Raw genomic sequence first — 22,202 nt, 5'->3', positions numbered from 1 at the left:
AATAAAAGTAGTATGGTTCATGTGCAAATGCTTTTTGTATTTTGTGGATTTTGCATATATATAGTCCTTAAAGTTATTTTTGTGATTTGTAATCATTGGTGTTTACTTTGCCTGTTATGTAGTAGGCACTCATAAAGTTCCTCTTCAAAGCAGGGATGTTCATATAATTTTATCTTGTTTTCTTAGGGGTTCATGCGTCACACAAGTAGGCCTTCTGGAAAGCGTGTATGAAATGTTCAGGAAGGATGACCCCCGCCTAAGTTTCACACGCCAATCCTTTGTGGACCGCTCTCTCCTCACTCTACTGTGGCACTGTAGCCTGGATGCTTTGAGAGAATTCTTTAGCACAATTGTGGTGGATGCCATTGATGTGCTGAAGTCCAGGTTTACAAAGGTATCATACACCTTAAATCAGTTATAAGAAGTGAGCAGCCTATTTGACGGGTGTGCTTAGATACTGCTGTGTGCTCAGTCACATGGCCTCTGCTGTTCGAGGAGTGTGCCACATAACAGCCTGTGGCTAAACGGGATCTGCCTTTATTTCCTGTGGCTTCTGTAACAGCTTATGCAAATTTGGATAGTCTCTTATACTTCTGGAGGCCAGAAGTCCAGAATCAGTTTCACTGGGCTGACATCACAGTGTTGTCAGGGCCACGCTCGCTCTGGGAACTCAGGGAAGAGTTGTTCCCAGACTCTTCCAGGTTCTGGGGGCTGCCAGCATTGCTTGGCTTGTGCTGGTATCACCCTGGTCTATTCCTCCTTGGTCACATTTCCATTGCCTGTCTATCTAATCTCCCTACACATACTTCTTACAGGGTTGCCTGTGATTTCATTTATGGCCTACCCACCTGAACAATCCAAAATAATCTCCTCATCACAAGGCCCTTAACTAAATTTTGTCTACAAAGTCCTTTTTTGCCACATGAGGAGGTAGGATTCAGGAATGAGGGCATCTTTTGGATACGTTTTGTGGGGCGAGGGCAGGATGTATCACTCAGCCTCCCTTGGAATCCTGTTGGGAAATACTATGAATACCCAGATGCCGCATTGTTAATGCAAACTTCAAAATAGCTGAGAATTTTGGATTTTCACCTGTTGCTCCCTTGTCTTCAGTAAGATTTTGTGCAAACATTTTCTACCCTTGGCTCACTATTTGGATGTCATGCATTATTTCCTGCTTCACCCAGTGTAACATATCAAATGCTTGTATTCATGTTCTAGACCTGGACAATTGCATGCTTTCTTATTGAAGTGATTTAGCATTTTTGACTGTTAAAATTCTGTCTGTCTAAAGGATATTAAGTATTAAATTTGGTATATTCAATAAGGTTTATTTCATGTTTAATAAGACCAAAGATAATTATATGTTACTTTTTTGAAGCTAAATGAATCTACCTTTGATACTCAAATCACCAAGAAGATGGGCTACTATAAGATTCTAGATGTGATGTATTCTCGTCTTCCCAAAGATGATGTTCACGCTAAGGAATCTAAAATTAATCAAGTTTTCCATGGCTCGCGTATTACAGAAGGAAATGAACTTACAAAGACACTGATTAAGTAAGATTTTACTTAATTTTGGATTTTATTGTATTTATCAATGCTCTGGGTACATATATTTTTATTTGTGTATATAATGTGAATAAATATTTTATTTAGATACCGAGCTTTTATAGTTTTCTTCTTATAAACCACTTAGGTGAACTTTAATTAGGGTGTTAGTTTAGGGTGTATTGGATGACAGTTGTTTTATCTTGTACTAATATTTTACAAATAATAAAACTTTCTCCTTTTACTGTTCTTTTCCTGCTGTTTTTCCCCTTGAATAGCTTGATATATTTTTAGTACTGTGATTTTCAGTAACAGAAGATTTAGAGTATTGTATTTTTTCTGAGATTTGAAATTAAAGGAATAGTAAATATTTTTTAACAGGCATTCTAAACACAAAAGTAGTCAAATGTATTTTCTCTAAAACTTGTCTTTTAATGGAATTCTCCTCCTAGTAAATATTGAACACAGACTTTGCCGTGTCTCATTTTGCATCTCCAAACAATCATTATTAGCCTCCTCTTAGTGCTATCTTAACTCATCAGTGAATGATGTCACTGTTCAGTCATGACTAGGCTTTTGTCTGTCCTCCTTGCTTCCCTCTGTTTACTTACTGCACTTGATGCCGTTGCATCACTGACCACTGTGTTGCAAGATCCATGTATGTATGCTGCCCTTGCTGTGAGATGGGTGACATGCTCCTTTTCATATTCCCAGTGCCCAATACTCTGCTTGGCACAAGCCTGACACTCGAGAAAGGCTGAATGGGAATGGCATTAGGGCTTGAGCAGTGATTGCCATGTTGTGTGAATTGATTTGTCATGTGTATGTCTCTGCAGATTGTGCTACGATGCATTTACAGAGAACATGGCAGGAGAGAATCAGCTGCTGGAGAGGAGAAGACTTTACCATTGTGCAGCATACAACTGCGCCATATCTGTCATCTGCTGTGTCTTTAATGAGTTAAAATTTTACCAAGGTTTTCTGTTTAGTGAAAAACCAGAAAAGGTAGGCCTCTCCTAAGGTGTGCACTATTGTTGTCATTGTAGGAGTTCAAAAGTTAGATTATATTAAACTTATAGATAATTTGCACCATCTTATATTAAAGATGTGGTTCTTTTAATTCTGCATAGGTATATTTAAAGCTGGAGTGCTTTTCCATGAGTTACTACATAGCATTAATTCTAAAGTAACATCAGTTATGAGGATTTTCACCATTCAGCTATTTTTACATGATTCTTTGTATTCACAGAACTTGCTTATTTTTGAAAATCTGATTGACCTGAAGCGCCGCTATAATTTTCCTGTAGAAGTTGAGGTGAGTGAAATTGTCAGTGTTCTAAGTTAAAAAAGACTTACCAAGTGCTCACAAAGAAAACCATATTATGTCGAACACGTTAAGTTGCCAGTATTCAAGTCGGCTTTCAACAAAAACTGGTGGTTTCATGTAGTTTATACAAAAACTGGCAATTTTAGCTTCAGATACAATCTCAGGCAACTACAAAATTTGTCAGAACTTGATTTCATCTCTTGACATGTGATAGAAAGACAGTGCCAGTAAAAGCAAGTGTTAGGACATATCCCAGAAGTTGTTTTCTGAGTGAATTGCTCCAGTCAAAGAAGTCGAGATCCTTACTGTGGCCTTGCTTGGGCAACGTGCCAGGATCATGGAAGAGTCATGGGTTAACTGGAAGACTTGCTCTGGCAGATGGGACAAGGTTTGTTTTAGCCAAACTCAGATTGACATGCCAGCCTCAGCAATTGGACAGTTGGTGAGAATGTGTTGGTTGCTGCCTTCACCACCCATTGGAAATGGGAAGATGGGCAGAGAGCTTAGCTCATCCCCCATGGCGTGCACTTTCCCCACACAGCTGCTGATCTCCACCATGTCTTAGTGCTTCACCACTATATGTGAATGGTGATCCTGCCTTGAACAAGACTAGGATTGTTTTCTAGGCATATGTTCAAAGAACTAAAAAACAACAAAATTAGCACCTTAAGCATGTAGACACATGCTGTATGTTACTTCTATACAACAGTGTAAGGCACCATGATATCATAACTAGATTTGAAGAAACTGAGGCTCAGAGATAATAAAATTTATCAGCAATCCAGGCATAAGAGCTTAGTACACACTGTATGCAGTGAGCTATACCAGAGCTGAGATGGAGGTGAAGTGCCTGGGCCAAGTGCTGTGGGAATCTGCAGGAAGGGCTTTCCTTAGGGGACACTCACTAGTCTCTTGTTGAGGTTATGTTTTGAGTGCTTTCAAATTTGTTTTGTTTTAAAATTTTTTGTTTTGTTTTGTTTAAAAATTTATAATTTTTTTTTTTTTTTTTTACCAGATTGCTACTAAAACAGAAAAAGCATGACTGTTATTATAAAATGTTTTACATTTTTGTTCTGCCCAATAGGTTCCTATGGAAAGAAAGAAAAAGTACATTGAAATTAGGAAGGAAGCCAGAGAAGCAGCAAATGGGGACTCAGGTAGGATGTTTTCAAAATCATGAGAAAGGATTCAAATCGATGGGTTATTTTGTTTTGTTTCGTTCTAAGACAAGTAGAGGAGTAAGATTTTTTTTATATAAATAGAAAATGCTTTAAGTGCCCTAAAACATTGAAATTGAGTTTGAAAAAGTATTTTAAGTGGCAAATGGAATTATATTTTGAAAGAAATGTACTTAGCTAAACTGAGCTGCATGAAAAGGTCTCAGAGCAGCCAGATGGGGCTCAGATATGTTACACTTTTTTAAAAGTACAGAATTAGCTTGGTGTTTTGTTGTTTGTATATGGATTGTATTTGTATGTTATTTAGATACATTCAGAAGTCTACAGTAGAATACAAGTCCTTCCAGCCACTCTTCTGTGCCCAACCTCACTGTGGGTTCCCGTCTCCTTCAGGACAGAGCTGCTCAAAGACCTTGATCTGCTGACCCCCTCCCCTGCAGCCCTTTTTCCTGCTCACTCCAGCATAAGGCTCCTCCCTGTGCCTTGTAGGCACCAGGCTTGCTTTTGCCCCAGGTCGTTTCCGCTAATACCCTCAACCCCAGGTGTCAGCATACCTCATGACATTTTGTTTAATGTCAACCCCTGAAATAGACTCTTCTATTTAAAATTAGTCCTCTATCCTTCTATATGCTCCTTGTTTTTGTTTTTTGCTTAATTTTTCTTTATAGCTTTATCATCATTTCTTGATATGAGAATAAAATTTGGACCAATTTTCTAAATCCCTTAGATGTTTTGGATTAGCTACTTTTCAGTAGTATTTCTTCCCACATTTATGTTAGACTTAATGGGCAAAATGTACATTATCAAAATTTTAAATGCAAAGAAAATTTGTTAATCATATGCAAAATTGGCCCAGTATAACAATTTCCTTGTCTATGACAGAATAACTGCTTGATAACAACAAAAAGAAAATGAGGTCTCTTCCCCATTTCCTTTTTGCTTTCTTAATCTGGATAATGGGTTAATAATCACCGGGTTGATGAAAACCTTAGATTAAAATACCCTTTCATTTTCATATCATTTGAGTTTAGAGAAGTACATTTCTTACTGATTGTGTTTGAATACATGTAATTTTCTCCTTTTTTATATTTCAGACGGTCCTTCCTATATGTCTTCCCTGTCATATTTGGCAGACAGTACCCTGAGTGAAGAAATGAGTCAATTTGATTTCTCAACCGGAGTTCAGAGCTATTCATACAGCTCCCAAGACCCTAGACCTACCACTGGTCGTTTTCGGAGACGGGTGATCACATTTCACATACTAAAAGAATATTGTCGATGTTTGTGAAGAAAGGGGGTCACAGCTATGCCTTGCGGTTACTACAGGAAGCCAGTTCCCTGTCCATTGACAGCCCTCAGAGTATAGAGTTAATTTGGAGAATTTTCCAAGATCTAATTCCTAGCCTTTTATTCTGTTGACTCAGCAGTCAGATATCATCAGCACAGTAGGAGGTCAGGGGTCAACATAGCAAAGATGATCTGACCTGAGGTGCACTCCTGGGGAGTCACCATACAGACGGGTCAGGGGGTCAACATAGCAGAGACATCTGACCTGAGGAGCCACCCTGGGGAGTGACCATAGATGGGGGTCAGGGGTCAGTGTAGCAGAGACATCTGACCTCAGGAGCCACCCTGGGGAGTGACCATAGATGAGGGTCAGGGGTCAGTGTAGCAGAGACATCTGACCTCAGGAGCCACCCTGTGGAGTGACTGGGCAGACAGGGCAGGGGGAATATGTACTTGGGATACAAGGAGGACACGAAATCCTTCTTATGTGTTAATTGTACAGTGAGTGTATTTAATATCACCAAATCATCGTTATTTCTGAAGTGTTTGTTATATGCTGTTGCCCCAGAAAGAACCTCCCACATCCACTGCCGTGTCCACTGAATGTTAACTGTACCCTCTGCTCTCCTGGGCCCTCCCTTTCGCAGGAGCAGCGGGACCCCGCGGTGCATGATGATGTGCTGGAGCTGGAGATGGATGAGCTCAATCGGCACGAGTGTATGGCACCCCTGACGGCCCTGGTGAAGCATATGCACAGAAGTCTGGGCCCGCCTCAAGGAGAAGAGGTGCTTTTCCCACTCATCTGTTAATACTGTATTTATTGGTGTCATATTAACATTTAATATTGAAGACAAAACCAAACTGCTTATCAAATAAATGTGATTTTTTTGTTGTTCATGTCTTACTTTGTCATTGTTTTCCCATATCAAAAACGTAACGTTATTTTATTCCACTTTTTAAGGTAATTTTGAATGTTTTATTTTAGGATTCAGTGCCAAGAGATCTTCCTCCTTGGATGAAATTCCTCCATGGCAAACTGGGAAATCCAATAGTATCATTAAATATCCGTCTCTTCTTAGCCAAGCTTATTATTAATACAGAAGAGGTAAGTAATTGATTATTTCTTTATTCTTTGAATAGATTCTATAAGTCTGTTTATTCAATTCTATGAATGAATCCATTGCAATTCTGTGAATCTACTTAAAAACACTCACAGAAAAGGAAAATGTAAAGGTACAGAGCATGACATTTTTGTTCTCTGATTAGCCATCCAATATTTATCTACTTGTTCGTCACCATTCTTTTATCATTCTTAACAAATGTAAATTCACCTCTGTGAGTTAGAAGTGGTGTTTATATAAAGTACATGTAGCCGCTTTCTTACAGCTGCCAACGTATAGTAGCAAAAAAAAAAAAAAACAACAAAGGCGGGGCGGGGGGAAGAAAATATTCCTGTTAACTCTATATGAAAAACAGCTGACTCTTAGGCAGTAGCTGAGTTTGTCAGGTAGGAGCATCTTGGAGTTGATTTTGGAAAGTCCTTTGAGTTAGATGTGGTGTAGTGCAGTGGGAGTTTGCAATCGGCAGGGAAGGAGCAGCATAGCATGGGTGGTCTCTGGGTGAACTGAGCAAGTCTGCACTGACTGCCTGGGCTGTGGGAGTGTGGTCTGGACCACAGCCAGGCCAGGCCATCCAGAGCTATGCAGAGGGTTGAGCTCATTCATTGAGCACCAGGGAACCACTGAAGGGCACTAAGTGGTGGGGTAACACCATCCACTTGGCTCCGTAGAAGGTCATTCTGGGCAGCTCTGCAGGTGTGGTGAGTCTGTCAGGAGGTCCCTGACAGGCTGCTCTAGGGCTGCAATAGGACCTGCTTTCCTCAAGGCTTACTTGATTCTTCACACCCTGGGCCTATGGTCTCAGGGTGCCACACTGGGGGAACTCAGACAGCCATGGCCTGAGATCAAGCTGCCAGCAGGGTTGGTTCCTTCGAGAGCTGTGAGAGAGCCTAGTCCAGGCTGGTCCCAGCATCTGGCAGCCTCGAGCACTGTGTGGTGTGTCAGAGACATTCTCCCTATGTCTTCACCTCATTTCCCCCCTTGTATCTGTCTGTGTGTCCTGATTTCCTCTTTTAATAAGGACACCAGTCATATTGGATTAGGGCCCACACTAATGACTTCACTTTAACGTGCTTACCTCCCTTTTGGCTTTAGGTCCAGTCATAGAATGAAATTTTAGCTGATGGAAGATACAGTCTTGTATTAATATTTTGGCAATTCAAGACCATTCTTTGATGCTTGACTTTTACATCCTCTTGTAGGTCTTTCGCCCTTATGCGAAGCACTGGCTTAGCCCCTTGTTGCAGCTGGCTGCTTCTGAAAACAATGGAGGAGAAGGAATTCACTACATGGTGGTTGAGATAGTGGCCACTATTCTTTCATGGACAGGCTTGGCCACTCCGACAGTAAGGATTGATGCATCTTTTATGTTAATATATTATCCTTTGCCAATAGCCTATAGAGCCTATGACACATAATTCAGGTCCCTCTCACTGACTGTGCTATGGTTTTCAGCATTTGTTGCTACATTGCTGGTGTGCTTCTAAACCAAATGGCCTCAGCCTGCTCTAGTTTTATTCGTCTGACCTTGCTTTTATTATGAAGCTGTCAGGTGTTTGTTTCGTTTTGTTTGCTGCCTTTACTTGCCTTAGAAATGAGATTGCAAATTTATTAAAACTATGTGTAAACTGAATGTCAGCCAACCCTGAATGGGAGGCTCTGAGAACTTCTGCCCTGAAGTCCCTAGATTTTGGCGTTCGTGCCAGCTTCTCTACTCCCAGAGTATTGACTGATACCAGTAATGGCAAGATTAGGGCTAAAGCAGTAGCTGCCAGATGGTAACACCATGTTACGTTGAGGCAGATGCGGTACCCAGCAGTGTAGACGTGTGTGTTTGTTCGAGCTTTGCCTACTCATGTAACTGTGGACACTGACAGCATATAAACATTTTCGTGTGAGGAGATGGTAGGAGCAGTCTGTATTAAATATAATATACACATGTGGGGCCAGGCGTGATGGCTCACACCTGTAATCCCAGCACTTTGGGAGGCCGAGGCGGGCAGATCACTTGAGGTCAGGAGTTTGAGACCAGCCTGGCCAACATGGTGAAACCTTATCTCTTCTAAAAAAATTAAAAAATTAACTGGGCGTGGTGCTGCATGCCTATAATCCCAGCTATTCAGGAGACTGAGGCTGGAGAATTGGCTTAAACCGGGGAGGTGGAGGTTGCGGTGAGCTGAAATCGCACTATTACGCTCCAGCCTGCGCAGCAGAGTGAGACTGCGTTCCCCCCGCTCCACCACCACCTCCCCACAAAAAAATACACGGAGCTTTCTCATACGCTTGCCTCTGGATGTACCCATCTCATTTGTTTCACAGTTAACCAAATTTAGATTTCTTTGTCTTAGTGTAATGAAATACTTTGCATTCTGCTTAATAAAATGAAAAAATTAAGAGGGGTTTAGTTTAACTTAGAATCCGTTGGAAGAGATTGATGTAGCTGATATGAGTCAGCGGCTCAGCTGAACTCAAGAGAGTGGAACTGCCGGGCTCAGGGTAGCTGAATAAAGTAACAGCAAGCCAGAAAGAGGGTTGCAGCGAAGGGTTTACTCACTCTGGAGTTATGGAAGTGAGAGGCTAACACTGGAGGGAGACTCCCCCTGTTCTGTTTGCCCCTGGAATGGTGCATTGCTCAGCAGCCAGGCGGATTAGCACAGACATGGACTGTCTCACTGTTGAGAGGCCCCGAACAAGAGGCCGTGCAGTTTTATGGGGGAAGAGCTGAGTCAGAAAGCACTGGATACTGAGTCGGAGTGCGGAAAGTGCCTTCATGCCGCCCCCCTGCCCTGCAGGTGACCCCTGTCCAGGGCCTCAGATAAAGGGTCCTAGGCATGGAGGCTCCAGGGAGGAATGCAGAGGTGCTTGCATGGGGCATGGCGGCTGACAGCCTGCACCCTGGACGGCAGCTCCGAGACTGCAGCACCAGCGGTGCCTGGTCCTCTTGCCAGGGACAGCCTTTGTTGTTGCCTGTTTCTGAAAAATCACAGGGCTTTGAACTGGAGCCAGACTCCTGTAAAATGCCAGATTTCTTTTATAAATGAACTTGAGTTAAAAATGCTTTTCCAGAATGGAGTGCCGCATATTAATACAGAATTTCTGTACCTTTTCAGGGGGTTCCTAAGGATGAAGTGTTAGCAAATCGATTGCTTAATTTCCTAATGAAACATGTCTTTCATCCAAAAAGAGCTGTGTTTAGACACAACCTTGAAATTATAAAGACCCTTGTCGAGTGCTGGAAGGATTGTTTATCCATCCCTTATAGGTATGTTTACTGGTTTTTGCAGTATTGTTTAGAAATTTAGGTTAAAATGTAGTGTGTGGTAAATGATGATTACAGTGAAATTTAATTACATGAAATGATAGGAGGAAGGAAATAATTTGTTGTTACTAATTAAACCACAGCCTCCAGAGTGTGTCTCCAGATGCGCCCTTCGGTGGCCCTGCCCTCCCCCTCAGCTTGCCTGTGATGTCTCCATGCTGGGGAGGGGCACCACCCTCCATTGGCCCGTGGGGTAAAGGGTGGTGGGAGGTGGGTAGGACTTGTGTGTAATTTCTTTTTTTGTAGCCTTAGGCAAGCTAAAACTTTCAAAAAGTTTTGCTATCAACTAAGGGAGAATTTAGGCAAATAATTAAAATATGAGGGCAATAAAATTGCCAGTGTTACAAAGCTGAAGTAACCTGGATGTGAACAGGAGGTGTTAGCAAGCAGGGGTATTGGATATGGGAAAAGAAAAAGAAAGCTTTTCTATGAAGTCAAAGCTAGACCTGGGGAAGAAACAGAAATAAAGAAAAAGTATTTCTTACCCTGAAGAGTAGCTTTAGAAAATTCTGTATTTGGCTGGGCATGGTGGCTCACGCCTATAATCCCAGCTCTTTGGGAGGCCAAGGCTGACGGATTACGAAGTCAGGAGATCGAGATCATCCTGGCTAACATGGTGAAACCCCGTCTCTACTAAAAAAAAAATACAAAAAATTAGTCGGGTGTGGTGGCGGGCTCCTGTAGTCCCAGCTACTTGGGAGGCTGAGGCAAGAGAATGGCGTGAACCCGGGAGGCAGAGCTTGCAGTGAGCCGAGACCACGCCAACTGCACTCCAGCCTGGGTGACAAAGCGAGACTCCAAGCCTCCGTCTCGGTCGCACCAGTGCACCCCAGCCTGGGCGAGAGTGAGACTCCGTCTCAAAAAAGTAAAATTCTGTATTTGTCTTTCTGCTTCTTATTTGATTATGTGACAGTCTCAATTTTCTCCTTTGTGCTTATGTTTCAGGTTAATATTTGAAAAGTTTTCCGGTAAAGATCCTAATTCTAAAGACAACTCAGTAGGGATTCAATTGCTAGGCATCGTGATGGCCAATGACCTGCCTCCCTATGACCCGCAGTGTGGCATTCAGAGTAGCGAGTACGTGTTTGCTTGATTATTTTTTAGGTCACGTCTACCCAAACGGGATTGACAGACTTCGGTATGGTGCAGTTTTGATAAATTTAAGGACCAGACCTATGTTACGAATGTTTCTGGGCCAGGCATGTTGGCTCATGCCTGTAATTCTAACACATTTGAGAGGCCAAGACAGGAGGATTGCTTGAGTCTAGAAGTTTGAGACTAGCCTGGACAGCATAGCAAGATCCCATCTGTACCAAAAAATTTTTTTTTTTCCTAAATGTAGGAAGTTGGATTTAGATTTTTCTGGAAGAAAAAATATGTTTGGGGCAAATAAGAAATGTAGGTGTTTAAAACAGTGTAATTTTTTTCATGTGCATACTGACAGATGAGAGGTGGTATTTCTTATTTTCTAAACTGATACTCTGAACATTTACCCCCAAAAGTAACGCAGTCCCCTCAGGAGGCTTTGTTCTGGGCTCTCTGACCTTGAAGGCTGGTAGACGGTGGGCTGCACTGTCTGCCTGGGAGCTAGGGCAGCTGGGTGTGACATGCCAAGACAAGAGGCCTCAGAAAGATGGTTACAGGACATCACAAAAGGGTATTTCTTTGTCCTGCTCCTGAGGGTTGTGAAGTCAGTGTTGACTCCTGGCCACTCCCTGGGTTTCCGCCTGCCCTACCTGACTCTCCCATCCCTGTGAGTGTTTCACTCTCTATGTTTGGTCCTCCGTGTTGGCCCCCCAGCAGCACCGTTGGACCAGTTACTGGTGCCAGAGATGACACGTGACCTCAGGGCTGAGGCAATCAGCCAGCTTCGCAGCAGCCTCAGTGGGAACTCAGCTCCTTTTAGACAGTCACTGGCTGGGCCTTTGGCTTCGATGCCAGAACAACCTTGCAGAGTCCCCTGAGCGCAGACAGTGGATGCGAGGCTCCCTGGGAAGCCTCCTCACACAGCATGGCATTGGGAGTATGCTGTTTTTCATTTTATTGTCCTTGTCCTGCTATAGTTGGTGGATTTTGAAAGGAAGTCAGTGCCCCATGATCTTGGATAGTAGCTCTGTCTTTCACTGCAGCTTTCTGTTCAGCCTTATGGGATGGTCCAGCTGCAGCGGTTCTGCATAATGGGACAGCAGACTGCCCTACGATTTTCTGGTTATGACATCGGGCACCCTTAAATACATGCTGATGTGTGCATTTGTACATGGAATTTGCATCACGTTCTATATTTAGATTTCCTCAACTTAGGCTGTCAGTATGACATGAAAAGGAAAATTGTCATTTATATTTGTGGAACAACAGAATGGTTTATTTGATGCATATGTCTTTTCTGTGTTTATTGTAGATACTTTCAGGCTTTGGTGAATAATATGTCCTTTGTAAGATATAAAGAAGTGTATGCTGCTGCAGCAGAAGTTTTAGGACTTATACTTCGATATGTTATGGAGAGAAAAAACGTGAGTGTGCTATGCAATTTTCAATAAATACCTCTTACTCTATTTTGATATGTTATGACCCTTGATACTTACATGTTTATTTCCTGTATGGTATTAGAAACAAAATGGGCATCTGCATTTATTAATATTTTACTGTTCCTTACTATAATACAGCAAATACAACACTCAGTTTTTTAGACACCTTGGAAACTTGGTGAACGTGGAGAGGTCAGCAACCATCTTGGTAATATAAAATCAAGATGAGAGTATTTAACCAGCTTTTATTACTGTGAATGTGGTCTCAGGATTTCCTTGTGGAGGAAATTGTCCTGGTAGATAGCTGCTGTGGTCTCCCAGTCCATTCCTCCCCTTGCAGTTTTTGGTGTAGCTGTTGAACAGGGGAAGGGACTTCCCAGGCGACCCTCTCAGTACTGCTGCCTTGCCCACTGGACAGGACTGTGAGATGAGCCTAACTGAACTTTTAAGTGCAGTGCACTGTTCAGATAAGAGGACTGAATAAAGAAGTAACGTGTTCCTTACTGTTTTAAAGTCTTTTTAGAGCTAGGGTCTTGCTCTGTCACCTGGGCTGGAGTGCAGTGATGTAATCATACCTCACTGCAGCCTTGCACTCCTGGGCTCAAGCCGTCCTCCCACCTTAGCCTCCCGGGTAGCTGGGACTACAGGCATATACCACTATGCTTGGCTAATTTTTGTATTTGTTGTAGAAACAAGGTTTTGCCATGTTGCCCAAGCAGGGTTGTGGGTTTCAGGGTCATCACTGGGATTAGGTGCTCTGTGGGTCCCTTGGGATCTTGCTGCTGCAGAGCCTGTCTAGGTAGCCCAGCTGGTCACACCCTGAGGACACTCTTGGCTCCTGTCCTCCTCCTGTGGCGGCCCCTTCTCTCTTTCCTCACCTGTGTTTCCCTGACCACCTCCACAGCTCTGCTGTGGCCTCACTCACTGCTCCCCTACCCACCTCATTCAGCCTCACGACTTGATATAGACTGCCTTTATGTTCATGATTCTCAAGTTTGCACCCCCAGCTCAGTTAACTCTCCTGAAAGAAAGAACAGAGTAGAGTCCAGGCCCAGTCACTGTGGGGCTGGATGAGGAGAGGCTCAGGAGAAGCCAGGTGGTCCTGAGCAGGCACCAGTGGGCCCGGTGCTGTGATTGGACTCTTGTCCATGTCACCAAATACGGATTTGTTTGGATTTAAAATAAAATTAAGATGACCCCTTTGGGAAGATCAAACATTACTTGTAATTTATTTTAGGGATTATCAGCTATTTTTGTAAATAAACAGATTTTTTAAATTCAGTAGAACTTTTTTACAAGATGATTCTAACATCCCTAAATATGAGGTTTGAATCTACATAATATGCTTCATTTCCACCATAAATGGAGCAAGTTACAGCAGATCCCCAGGTTTAATCTCATGGCTTAAATTTCAATTTAAGAATAAAAAACACTTCTGTTTTACATATTTTTTTCTGAATATAAAAGTGATACAGATTTATCGTAGAAATTTGGAAAGCAGAGTAAACATAAAGAAGTTGGTAAGAGGCCGGGTGCTGTGGCTCATGCCTGTAATCCCAGCACTTTGGGAGGCCAAGGCAGGTGGATCATTTGAAGTCAGGAGTTCAAGATCAGCCTGGCCAACATAGTGAAACCCTGTTTCCACAAAAAATAGAAAAATTAGCTGGGCGTGGTAGCACACGCCCATAATTCCATGTACTCGAGAGGCTGAGCTAGGAGAATCCCTTGAACCTGGGAGGCAGAGTTTGGAGTGAGCTGAGATCACACCACTGCACTCCAGCCTGGGCGACAGAGCAAGACTCCATCTCAAAAAAAATAAAAAGAAGTCAGTAAGAGAGGCTTGCGCTCTTCCCACGCAACATCCCTCAACACCTGCGGCATGCAGCTCAACTGTCCTTGGTCTCTCTTATTCATACAATTTTATAACTTGCTTTCTTTACTTGCTAGATTGTGATCATTTCATTGTGTTGTCGTATTAAATACTTTTAATAAAAAGACAGCTGATGAATCGGTAGTGTAATACTATATGTATTCTATATGGGGTTCAGGCCGTTGAAATTTGTGGTTTTGTGTTAAGGGTTTTTCTTACGATAATTTAAAAATAGCCTCATACTGGCGGAGCTTGCAGTGAGCAGAGATCCGGCCACTGCACTCCAGCCTGAGCGACAGAGCGAGACTCCGTCTCAAAAAAAAAAAAAAAAAAAAAAAATAGCCTCATACTACAGGTTCAGTATCTCTATTCCAAAATGCTTAGGGCCAGGAGTGTTTTCAGTTTCTGGTTTTGCAGTATTTTCATGATAGTTACTGTTTGAGCATCCCTAATTCAAAAATTCAAAATTCAAGTGCTCCAGTGAACGTTTGGTTGAGCGTCATGCTGAGGCTCAGACAGTTTTGCATTTTGGAGGATTCTGGATTTTCAGATTTGAGGTGCTCAGTCTGTGTTGAGTTTGCATTGAAAAACTCTTCAGTCTTCATGCCTTTGAAAAGGTTGCCTACACCTCTTTCTGATGTTTGTGAGGAAGGAGGTGAGCCAGGAAGGACAGCAGTGTTTTCTGTTGCTTCCTTCCAGTGGACTCCACTGAGTGCTTCTCTGTGTGGAGGACATTTGAGGACTTTCTGGTTCTAGGTTCTAGGGATGCAGTAGGTAACAAGACAGGTCACGTCCCTGCCCTTGGGGAGCTGGCATTTGGGGAGGGGAGACAGATGATATACAGATGAATATGTAACAGTTAGCAGCACTTGGTGAAAAGAGGCAGGACATGAGCAGACAGTGATGTGGACTGCTGTGTGAATAGAATTGTTTGAAAATTCTAGTCCGTGTGAATATTTTTTATCAGAAATCTGAACATCATAAAATATGTCTCAAACAAGATTTAGCCATTTAGCTTAGCTTCTCAAAGGACTTACTGGTCCTACCAAGTGTTTTGGTGTCAGTAGGAAACACTAATCTTCATTGATCTGACATCCACACGAACCAGACACCTGGGTGCTCAGCGCAGAGCATGGTGATGTGGACTGACTCACTGAGGTGTAGGAACTCAAGGATCCAGAACCTAAGGGTGTGCGATGGTCAGTGCCGACCAGCAGACATCCCCAGCACCTACTGTCCTATCATCTGCCTTGTTGTAGGTGATAACATTGAACACCTTCTTTGGGCTCACTTAAATACTCAAGATAAACCTTACTTTCAGTGCTTAATCTACATTTCCACTTTTGTGTATTTGAAAATAAACTTAATTTTTCAGATGCTGGAGGAGTCTCTGTGTGAACTGGTTGCGAAACAATTGAAGCAACATCAAAATACTATGGAGGACAAGTTTATTGTGTGCTTAAACAAAGTGACCAAGAGCTTCCCTCCTCTTGCAGACAGGTATGGGCTGTCCAGGGAGCTTGTGTCCACGGAGCCTGTAGGGGCAGGAGGGTCCTTGGCCCTCCTCTCACCAGTCCTCTTGTCCCCCAGGTTCATGAATGCTGTGTTCTTTCTGCTGCCAAAATTTCATGGAGTGTTGAAAACACTCTGTCTGGAGGTGGTACTTTGTCGCGTGGAGGCAATGACAGAGCTGTACTTCCAGTTAAAGAGCAAGGACTTCGTTCAAGTCATGAGACATAGGTGAGTGAACACTAGCCCTGCTCTTGGATCCCATTGGCTCATAAAGTGTTAATTTGTTCAGACATCTTCAACTCAAGAAGAACCTGTGGGTTTCGATGATATGCACGTTTGTGAAGTTGGAATCTCTGAAGAAAAGGTGAAGGCACCTTAAGAATAGGACATCTGCTGAGGTGGGCCTGCTCCCTGCGCCGTTGGCCTGGCATTTTGGGGAGCCACGTCCTACGGCGTGTTTCACCCATAAATGAAGGAGGTAGCCTGTGGGGTTACCTTGGCTCTCTTCAGATTTAAAATGTGTGCTTTTGAGTTCTGTACCTATTTTGCCAAGTGAGAAGGTTCTGTTAATGTGTTTAAATTGTTCATTTATTTTCAAAATTGCAACATAGCATGAAAGTATATATTAAAAGAGAAAGCTGCTGATCACTTACATTATATTATTTCCCTGTCCCCGTACTCTTTTCCAGTCTTAGTCTATATACTTTTTTTTTTTCATTTTTTGAACTTTTATTTTTGAATCAGGAGGTACAAGTGCAGGTTTGTTACAAAGGTGTATTGCGTAATGCTGAGGTTTGGAGTACAGATGAATCTGTCACTCAGGTAGTGACCGTAGTACCTAGCAGGTAGTTTTTCAACTCTTGCCTCATATCCTGCCTTCCCCTTTGTTTGTTTCCCAGTGTCTATTGTTCCTGACTTTATGTCTGTGTGTACTCAGTGTTTAGCCTCCCACATATGAGTAAGTACATGCAGTATTTGCTTTTCTGTTTCTGCACTAGTTCGCTTAGGACAGTGGCCTCCAGCTGCATCCATGTTGCTGCAAGGACATTTCATTCTTTTTTATGGCTGCCTAATATTCCATGGTATATATGTGCCATTTTCTTTATCCAGTCCACCATTGATGGGCACCTGGGTTGATTCCATGTCTTTGCTGTTGTAAATGGTGCTATGGTGAACATGTGGGTGCATGTGTCTTTTTGGTAGAATGATTTATTTTCCTTTGTGTATATACCCAGCAATGGGATTGCTGGGTCAAATGATAGTTCAATTCTCACTTCCTTGAGAAGTCTCCAAACTGCTTTTCACAGTGGCTGAACTAATTTACATTCCCACCAACAATGTATAAGCTTTCCTTTTTCTCTGCAGCCTTGCCAATATCTGCTATATTTTTAACTTTTTAAGAAAACTATTCTGACTGGTGTGAGATGGTATCTCATTTGCATTTCCCTGATGATTTGTGATGATGACCTTTATATATACATATACACACACACACATATATGTATATATACAATTATATACATATACATATATACGTATATGTGTATATTTGTTGGCCACTTTTATGTCTTTTGAGAAGTATCCATGTCTTTTGCTAATTTTTTTAATGGGGTTGCTTTTTACTTGTTGAATAAGTTTTTTATGGATTCTGGATATTAGACCTTCGTTAGGTGCATAGTCTGTGAATATTTTGAATATTTTCTCCCATCTATAGGTTGTCTGTTTACCTGCTTGATAGTATCTCTTGCTGCACAGAGTCTCTAATTTAACTAGGTCCTGCTGGTCAATTTTTGTTTTTGTTGCAGTTTCTTTTTAGAACTTAGTCATAAATTCTTTGCTAAGGCTGATATTGAGAAGGGTATTTCCTAGATTTTCTTCTAGAATTTTTATAATTTGAAGTCTCACATTGAAGTCTGTAATCCATCTTAATTTTTTTATATGGTGATAGGCAGGGGTCTGGTTTCATTCTTTTGCATATGGTTAGCCAGTTAGCACCATTTATTGAATGAGGCATCTTTTCCCCACAGCTTATTTTTGTTGACTTTGTCGAAGATCAGATGGTTGTAGGTCTATGGCTTTTTTCTGGGTTCTCCATTCTGTTCCATTGGTCTATGTGTCTGTGGTTCTCTCCCCCACCCCGCCCCCCACCAGTACCATGCTGTTTTGGTTGTTGTAGCCATGTAGTATAGTGAAGTTGGGTAATATGATGTTCTGGCTTTGTTCTTTCTGCTTAGAATTGTTTCGGTTATTCGGGCTCTTTTTTGGTTTCATATGAATTTTAGAATAGTTTTTTCCAATTCTGTGAAAAGTGACATAGGTAGTTTGAAAGGAATAGCATTGAATCTGTAGATTGCTTTGGGCAGAATGGCTATTCTAACAGTATTTTTTCATTTATTTGTATCATACCTGATTTCTTTCAGCAGTGTTTTGTAGTCCTCCTTGTAGAGATCTTTCACCTCCTTGGTTAGCTGTATTCTTAGGTGTTTTATTCTTTTCTTTGCCTTTGTAAATAGGCTTACATTCTTGATTTGGCTCTCAGCTGTAATGTCATTGGTGTATAGGAATGTTACTGATTTTTGTACATTGATTTTGTGTCCTAAAACTTAAGTCATTTATCAGTTCTAGGAACCTTTTGGCAGAGTCTTTAGGGTTTTTTAGGTATAGAATCATACCATCAGAGAAGAGGAATAGTTTGATTTCTTCTTTTCCTATTTGAATACATTTTATTTCTCTCTCTTGCTTGATTGTTCTGTGTAGGACTTCAAGTACTATGTTGAATAGGAGTGATGAGAGTGGGCATCCTTGTCTTTTCCAGTTTTCAAGGGGAATGCTTCCAGTTTTTGCCATCATTCAGTATCATGTAGGCTGTGGGTTTGTCATAGATGATTCTTACTATTTTGAGGAATATTCATTTGATGCCTGGTTTGTTGAGGGTTTTTGTTTTTGTTTTTTGAGATGGAGTCTCGCTGTATCACGCAGGCTTGAGTGCAGTGGCGTGATCCCACTGAAGTGCTGGGATTACAGGCATGAGCCACCACGCCCGGCCAGTTGAAGGTTTTTATCATGCAAGGATGTTGGACTCTCTCTCTCTCTCTCTCTCTCCCCGCCTCTCTCTCTCCCTCTCGACCTCAAATGATCCGTCCGCCTCGACCTCCCAAAGTGCTAGGATTATAGGCGTGAGCCACTGTGCCTGGCCCAGAATGTTGGATTTTATTGAAAGCTTTTTCTCCATTTATTGAAATTATCATAAGGCTTTTGTTTTTAATTCTGTTTATGTGGTGAATCACATTGATTTGTGTATGTTGAACCAACCTTGTATCCTAGGAATAAAGCATACTTGATTGTCGTGCATTACCTTTCGTTGTGTTGTTGGATTCAATTTGCTAGTATTTTGTTGAGGATTTTTACATCTGTATTCATCAGGGATTTGGCCTGAAGTTTTCTTTTTTCATTGTGTCCTGTCAGATTTTGGTATCAGGATTTTGACTTCATAGAATGAGTCAAGGAGGAGTCCTTTCTCCTTGGTTTTGTGAAATAGTTTCAGTAGGATTCGTACCAGTTCATTGTATATCTGGCAGAATTTAACTGTGAATCCATCTGCCCTGGGGGTTTTGTTTTCTTTTTTCTTTTTTTTCTGCTTGGTAAGTTTTTTTCATTATCGATTTAATTTAGGAACTCCTCATTGGTCTGTTCAGGTGTTTTTTGTTTGTTTGTTTTTTGTTTGTTTTTTAATTTCTGGTTCAATCTTGGGAGCTTGTATGTTTCCAGAAATGTATCCATTTCCTCTAGATTTCCTAATTTCCTTATGTAGAGGTGTTCACAATAGTCTCTGAGGATCTTTTGTATTTCTATGGGATCAGATATAATGTTATCTTTGTCATTTCTTATTGTGCTTATTTAGATCTTCTGTCTCTCTCTCTTTGTCTCTCTCTATTGATCTAGCTTGAGGTCTATCAATTCTGTTTATTCTTTCAAATAATCAACTTTTGGTTTTGTTGAATCTTTGTGTAGATTTTTGGATCACAGTTTCGTTCAATTCCACTCTGTATTTTGGTTATTTCTTTTCTTCTGCTGTCTTTAGGGTTGGTTTGTTTTGTTTTGGTTGGTTTTAAGGCGGAGTCTCACTGTGTTGCCCAGTCTGGAGTGCAGTGGTGTGATCTTGGCTCACTGCAACCTCCATCTCCCGGGTTCAAGCTATTTTGCCTCAGCCTCTTTCCCGAGTAGCTGGGACTACAGGTGCACACCACCATGCCTGGCTAATTTTTTTGTATTTTTAGTAGAGACAGGGTTTCACCTTGTTGGTCAGGCTGGTCTCAAACTCCTGACCACAAATGATCCTTCTGCCTTGACCTTCCAAAGTGGGATTACAGGCATCAGCCACTGCACCCGGACTTGGTTTGTTCTTGTTTTTCTAGTTTATATGCGATGTTTGATTATTGATTTGAGGTCTTTCTAATGTTTTGACATGGGCATTTAGTGTCCCTGTTTTCCCTAATTGAAAAAAATTTGATTTCTGCCTTAATAATTTTCTCAACAGTTATTTAGGAGTAAGTTGTTTAATTTTTATGTAATTGTATGGTTTTAAGAGGTCTTGGTATTGATTTCTATTTTTATTGTACTGTAGTCTTGAGAGTGTGCTTGGTATGATTTTGAATTTTTTTTTTAATTTATTGAGGCTTGCTTTATGGCTGAGCATGTGGTTGATCTTAGAGTATGTTCCATGTGCAGATGAGAAGAGTGTATATTGTGGTATATTAGGTGGAGTATTCTATAGATGTATTGGGTCTGATTGTTCAAGTGTCGAGTTTAAGTCCAGAATTTGTTAGTTTTCTGCCTGCCTTATCTATCTATAACTGTCAATAGAGTGTTAGTTTCCCACTATTATTGAGTGCCTCTTTATAGGTCTAGAAGAACTTATTTTATGAATCTGGGTGCTCCAAAGTTAGGTACTTATATATTTAGTATATAGTTAAGTCTTCTTATTGAATTGAACCCTTTGTCATTATGTAATGCCTTTTTTTGTCCTTTTTAACTATTGTTGGTTTAAAGTTGTTTTATCTGATAAAAGAATAGTGACCCCTGCACTTTTTCGTTTTCTGTTTTTGTGATAGATCTTTCTCCATCCTTTTACTTTGAGCCTGTGGGTGTTGTTACATGTGAGATGGGTCTCTGGAAGAGAGAAGATAACTGAGTTTTTTTTTTTTTTAAATCCAACTCGCCTCTGTGTGGGTTTTAAGAGGGGCCGTTAGACTGTTTACATTCAAGGTTTATATTGATATGTGAGGTTTTGATCCTGTTGTCATGTTGTTACCTGGTTGTTTTGTAGACTTAACTGTGTAGTTGCTTTATAATATCTGTGGGATACATACTTAAGTATGTTTTTGTGGTAGCAGATATTGTTCTTTTGTTTCATGTTTAGCACTCCCTTAAGGACCCCTTATAAGGCAGGTCTAATGTTAACAAATTCCCTTAATGTTTCCTTGTCTGAAAAGAGCTTTATTTTTCCTTTCCTTGTGAAACTTATTTTGGCAGGATATTAAATTCTTGGTTGGAATTTGTTTTCTTCAAGGATGCTGAAAATAGGCCCCAGTCTCTTCTGGTTTTTAAGGTTTCTGCTGAGAGGCCCGCTGGTAGCCTGATGAAGTTCTATCAGTATGTGACCTGACCCTTCTTTCTAGCTGCCTTTAAAATTTTTTCTTTCACGTTGACCTTGGAAAATCTGATGACTATGTGTCTTGGGGATGGTCTTGTATGGTGTGTCACAGGGGTTCTCTGAATGTCTTGAATTTGCATGTCTACCTCTCTAGTGAGATAGGGAATGTTTTCATGGACTATATCCTCAAATATATTTTCCAAGTTGTCTCAGGAATTCCAGTAAGTCATAGGTTTGATTCTTTTTACATAATCTATTGTTTCTTAGAGATTTTGTTTAAAAATTCTTTTTTCTTTATTTTTTTCTGACTGGGTTGATTTGAAGGACTGGTCTTCAAGCTCTGAGATTCTTTCCTTAGCTTGGTCTATTCTTTTGTTAATGTTTCAAACTGTGTTATGAAATTCCTATAGTGAATCTTTCAATTCCAGAAGTTCAGTTTGGTTCCTTTTCTTTTCCTTTGTTTTGTTTTGTTTTGTTTTCGACAGGGTCTTGCTGTGTAACCCAGGCCGAAGTGCAGTGGTGTGACCATGACTTACTGCTGCAGCCTCGACCTCCCAGGCTCAGGTGATCCTCCCATCTCAGTATCCTGAGGAGCTGGGACCTGTGCAGGCATGCACCACCACGCCCAGCTAATGATTTATATTTTTACAGAGACAGGGTTTCATCGTTTTGCTCAGGCTGGTCTCAAACTCTCCAACTGAAGCAATCTGCCTGCCTCAGCTTCCCAAAGTGGTGGGATTACAGGTGTGATCCACCATGCCTGGCTTGTTCTATCTTAAAATGTCTGTGTTGCCTTTTGACTCTTGAATTATTTTACTGGTTTCCTAGAATTGAATTTCAGCCTTCTCCTGGATCTTGAGCT

At 41.4% G+C, this 22,202-nt stretch overlaps 1 protein-coding gene across 4 annotated transcripts in view; it reads left to right on the top strand.

Moving 5' to 3' along the window:
* PRKDC (protein kinase, DNA-activated, catalytic subunit) overlaps positions 1-22,202 on the top strand; it is a 189,496-nt gene that overhangs the window by 91,501 nt on the left and 75,793 nt on the right. For all 4 annotated transcript variants that reach the window (XM_008000566.3, XM_008000564.3, XM_008000565.3 and 1 more), the window contains exons 41-54: positions 187-394; positions 1,382-1,560; positions 2,388-2,556; positions 2,801-2,866; positions 3,963-4,035; positions 5,151-5,299; positions 5,991-6,128; positions 6,329-6,448; positions 7,664-7,807; positions 9,572-9,723; positions 10,726-10,857; positions 12,179-12,290; positions 15,551-15,675; positions 15,766-15,915. In XM_008000566.3, the coding sequence (XP_007998757.3) occupies positions 187-394; positions 1,382-1,560; positions 2,388-2,556; positions 2,801-2,866; positions 3,963-4,035; positions 5,151-5,299; positions 5,991-6,128; positions 6,329-6,448; positions 7,664-7,807; positions 9,572-9,723; positions 10,726-10,857; positions 12,179-12,290; positions 15,551-15,675; positions 15,766-15,915 (1,917 nt within the window). The remainder of the gene's footprint in view (positions 1-186; positions 395-1,381; positions 1,561-2,387; positions 2,557-2,800; positions 2,867-3,962; positions 4,036-5,150; positions 5,300-5,990; positions 6,129-6,328; positions 6,449-7,663; positions 7,808-9,571; positions 9,724-10,725; positions 10,858-12,178; positions 12,291-15,550; positions 15,676-15,765; positions 15,916-22,202) is intronic.

The sequence above is a fragment of the Chlorocebus sabaeus genome, chromosome 8, assembly GCF_047675955.1.
Source record: "Chlorocebus sabaeus isolate Y175 chromosome 8, mChlSab1.0.hap1, whole genome shotgun sequence".
Taxonomy (NCBI): Eukaryota; Metazoa; Chordata; class Mammalia; order Primates; family Cercopithecidae; genus Chlorocebus; species Chlorocebus sabaeus.
This window is presented reverse-complemented; position numbering and strand designations above follow the sequence as displayed.